General features: G+C 30.4%; 1 protein-coding gene across 1 annotated transcript in view; it reads left to right on the top strand.

Annotated features, from left to right (window-relative positions):
- LOC107714754 (A-kinase anchor protein 9-like) overlaps positions 1 to 4,735 on the top strand; it is a 138,161-nt gene that overhangs the window by 101,674 nt on the left and 31,752 nt on the right. The window contains 2 exon segments of the mRNA XM_016520718.1: positions 1,026 to 1,086; positions 2,548 to 2,648. Coding sequence (XP_016376204.1) covers positions 1,026 to 1,086; positions 2,548 to 2,648 — 162 coding nt within the window.

Raw genomic sequence — 4,735 nt, 5'->3', positions numbered from 1 at the left:
TTATTATTTTTAATAATTTTTTTATATTTTAATATTTATTTTTTGATTTTATATTTTCTGTTTTCATTTTAAATTTAGTTCAAGTTTTAGTAATTTTTTTTGTTTTTTAAACTATTTTTTATCATTTTCGTATTTTTTATATGTCTAGTATTTAATAATTTTTATTTCAGTTTTAGTTATTTCAGTACATCACGTTACACTAAATGAAAATGAGAAACGTTGCATTGACTGTAGTTTTTATTAATAATTTTAATTAGTCTTTCATTTTTATATTTGCTGTTTTCATTTTAATTTTAGTTAACGTTTTAGTAATTTAGTTTTTTTTCTAATTTTTATGAATTTTTGTTTTTTATATGTATATGTATATATTTTTTATTGATTTTTATTTCAGTTTTAGTTATTTCAGTACATCACGTTACACTAAATGAAAATGAGAAATGTTGCACTGACTGTAGTTTTTATTAATAATGTTAATTCGTTTTTAATTTTTATATTTTCTGTTTTCAATTTTAATGTTTTAGTAATTTAGTTTTTTGTCTTTTTTTTATAGTTTTTGTTTTTATATGAATATATAATTTAAAAAATATTTCTGTTTTAGTTTGTTATTTTAGTAGATCAAGTTAAACTAAATGAAAATGAGAAATGTTGCCTTGGCAACTAGCTCTAATAAAATAAGTTTTATGTATATTTTATTTTATTTCAGTTAATGTTTAGTTTAAACTAACTAAACCAAACCAAATAAATGTGTTTGTGGTTTAAGTTTGCTCTAATAACCCTGATGTTGCTTCAGAGTCACAAAGATGGTCGAGTGACGATTAAAAATGCTATATGTGTAAAAAAATCTAAATGTAACATTCATGAAAATAGTCATTTTATTTAGTTTTTAAATAGCATGCACTAATGAATAATTCACAATAAAACCAGAAACATTTATTAAGCAAATAAATAGTCAGTTTTTAAATTCTCCTTTAAATTGAAATAAATGTGTCTGTATTGTTAGTGATATCAGATGATGTTTTTCTCAGGCTCCGTCAGTGAGGTCTGAACATCCAGCGGTCTCGCCGTTTAAAGATGGATACGCCAGTGGTGAGAGGTTTATAATTACTACAAATATACATGTTTGTTTTGTGTTATAAGTCGTAAACACTAATGTTTAAAAATTTAGGGTCAGTACATTTTTTTATATTTTTTGCTTTTTTGCTCTCCAAGGCTGCATTTATTTAATCAAAAATATAGTAAAAATAGTGAAATATTATTATGATGTAATATAGCTGTTTTCTATGTGAATATCTGTTAAAATGTAATTTATTTCTGTGATGCAAAGCTGTATTTTCAGCATCATTACTCCAGTCTTCAGTGTCACATGATCTTCAGAAATCATAATAATATGCTAATTTATTATCAGAGCTGGAAACTGTTACTTTTTTGGAAATTGTGATACTTTTTTTCAGGATTCTTTGATGAATGAAAAGTTAAAAAGAAGAGCGTTTATTTAAAATAGAAATCTTTTCTAACAATATACACTACCGTTCAAAAGTTTGGGGTCAGTACATTTTTATTCTTTCGTTTTTTGAAAGAAATTATAACTTTTATTCAGCAAGGACGTGTTAAATTGCTAAGAAGTGATATATATTGTTAGAAAAGATTTATATTTTGAATAAATGCTGTTCTTTTTAACTTTTTATTCATCAAAGAATCCTGAAAAAAGTATCACAGTTTGATAATTGATAATTCACACTGTTGATAATTCTAATAATAAATTAGTATATTAGAATGATTTCTGAAGATCATGTGACACTTTATACTGGAGTAATGATGCTGAAAATACAGCTGCGCATCACAGAAATAAATTATATTTTAAAGGATATTAAAATAGAAACCATTATTTTATATTGTAATAACATTTTGCAAGATTGCTGTTTTTTTCTGTATTTTTGATCAAATAAATGCAGCCTTGATGAGCAGAAGACACTTCTTTAAAAACATTACAAGTCTTACTGATCCCAAACTTTTGAGCGGCAGTGAAAGTAACTACTGCAGAAGACATCAGTCCTGATTGGATATCTTCCCAAATCATCGTTTCGTCTTGTTTTTATTCGCTGACGAAAACGAGAGTGTATTTCAGTTTTAGTTTTTGTCATTAAAAACCGGTTTTTATTTAGTAGTCGTCTCGTTTTTGTTGGTGAGAAAATGTCGTTGACGAAAATGGACTTCGTCACTGAAATTAACAGATCACAAATGTCTTTACTGGCACTTTTGATCAATTGAACGTGATCGTCCTTGATGAATAAAAGCATTGATTTCTCGTGTGTGTGTGTGTGTGTGTGTGTCTCACAGACAGGTTCAGAGGCGAGAGTCACCTGCAGCAGGAGAAGCGCAGCACACCTGAAGGCGCGCGCCGAGACGCGGAGCCAGACCTGGACTTCGTCACTGAAATTAACAGATCACAAATGTCTTTACTGGCACTTTTGATCAATTGAACGTGATCGTCCTTGATGAATAAAAGCATTGATTTCTCGTGTGTGTGTGTGTGTGTGTGTGTCGCAGACAGCGGTTCAGACGGGAGTCACCTGCAGCAGGAGAAGCGCAGCACACCTGAAGGAGCGCGCCGAGACGCGGAGCCAGACCTTCTGCCCGACAGGATCAAGGTGAGTTTGTTGGAGAACATCTGACTGCATAAAGAAGACCGCGAGCGGATGAGGAGCTCAGGGAGCAGGGATGGTTCTGGCCATTTCTCATTTGTGACCCTGGAGCACAAAACCTGTCATAAGGGTCAATCTGAAAGCTGAATAAATAAGCTTTCCATTGATGTATGGTTTGTTAGGATCGGACAATATTTGGCTGAGATACAACTATTTGAAAATCTGGAATCTGATGGTGCAAAAAAATCTAAATATTGAGAAAATCATCTTTAAAGTTGTCCAGATGAAGTTCTTAGCAATGCATATTACTAATCAAACATTAAGTTTTGAGATATTTACAGTAGGAAATTTACAGTAGGGATGCATAATGAAAATATCTGAAGACTGTTATGAAAAGGAATGTTAAAAAATATTTACATAGACAGAAAACCTGTCTATGAACACATGATTAGAACACTGTTAGATTATGATTATGATGCAGCAATGCTATTAAAAAAGAAGCATCTAAAAAGGAATAGCTGCCTGAGGTGAAGCTGACTTTATCAATAAACTGAAGCCCTAACTCATCCTATGATATTAATCACATAACTTAGATACATAACATTACAACTCGTATCTGCACAAAAGCATGCAAATGCCAGTGAACTTTAAGTTACGCGCTATAGCGAGCGAGCGAGAGAGCGAGAATTTACTATAGATTTCTATAAAGTTCTCATCATAATGCTGTGTTTATGGCAGGTTTGTGCTATATTTTCATCTACATTATCAAGTGATTCCTGAGATCACCTGTGCGTTTTCAAAGCCATATGAAGTACGGAAACTATTTTAATTGAAGTATGCCTGCTGTTGAGCAAATATGACGAAAAAAGCACTGCTGTGTTATTATAACATCAGTATTTAAAAAAAAAAAAATACACATCTAAAAGCAGGGATGCACGATATTATCGGATCGATATCGGAATCAGCTGATGAAAGTAAAATACACGAATAACATTTAGACTGTGTTTCTGAATAAATAAAGCAGTCATGTTTTGATTTAAAGGTCAGAAGCTATAGCTCACATGAATAAAAAAAAAAATCACAAAATGACACTTGTAAATTAAATAATTGTATATATACTGATTTATTAATTAATGTGTAATATGTTATATTTTTGAAACAAATTATGAGCTCTAAAATATTTTCTAAAACTCTTTTGCTTTAGACCATCTACAAATGTTAAATCATAAAATAAAATGTTAAGGTTACTACTGCATCTTTCTGAAAAAAAAAAATGCAGCGATTGATATATAGTTTATTTATAGAACTTCATTATTTATTTAACTCCGGTGTTGGGAAGGTTACTTTGGAAATGTAATAGGTTACAGATTACAAGTTACCCTATTTAAAATGTAATAGTAGTGAAACTTTTTCAATTACTTTATTAAAGTAATGTAACTGATTACTTTTGATTACTTTTCTAAATTTCTAATGAATGTTTATTTGCAACTGTTAATCATTTTCAAACATTTACACCATGCAGGGTTAACCTTACAGTAGTGCTCAACACTGTCAGACTTTCAAAATCCTTCATCACTTGAATTAACATTTGAACACATCCACCACAAAATCTGACTTTAGTACTGCCTTTTACTTTGAGATTGATCTGAAGTTCAATGCAGATTTAAAATCATAAGAAATAGTTAAGATAAGAAATAGTTAATAGATAAGAAATCTTTGCATAACTACAGGAAACACTGCATCTAACAATGGTTTGGAAAAAAATAGTTAATTAAAAAATAATAATAAATAAAAGCATATACATCAGCTCAATACGGTTATCTAATAAGCATGTGTCCTATTATGTGCACTAAACTCCTGAAACTTTGGTGTCTTTTTGAAACATTGGTGTCTCTTTGTATATGATATGACGATAGTTTTCTCAAAATAAGTAAAATGCTCATGAAGTGACTCAGAGCAGTTCTAGAGATTATGTTTATGTGTTCATGTACTCATATATTGAGGCGGCAGAGGCTGAAAACACCATGAGCTTCAGTAGGCCTATGTGTAGTAAATGAAACCGCATGTCTGCACCATTAATTTCCACGAGGGGC

The sequence above is a fragment of the Sinocyclocheilus rhinocerous genome, unplaced genomic scaffold (genome assembly GCF_001515625.1).
Source record: "Sinocyclocheilus rhinocerous isolate Xijiao unplaced genomic scaffold, SAMN03320098_v1.1 scaffold359, whole genome shotgun sequence".
Lineage (NCBI taxonomy): Eukaryota > Metazoa > Chordata > Actinopteri > Cypriniformes > Cyprinidae > Sinocyclocheilus > Sinocyclocheilus rhinocerous.
Note: the sequence above shows the minus strand (reverse complement) of the source record. Positions and strands in the feature narration are given on the sequence as shown.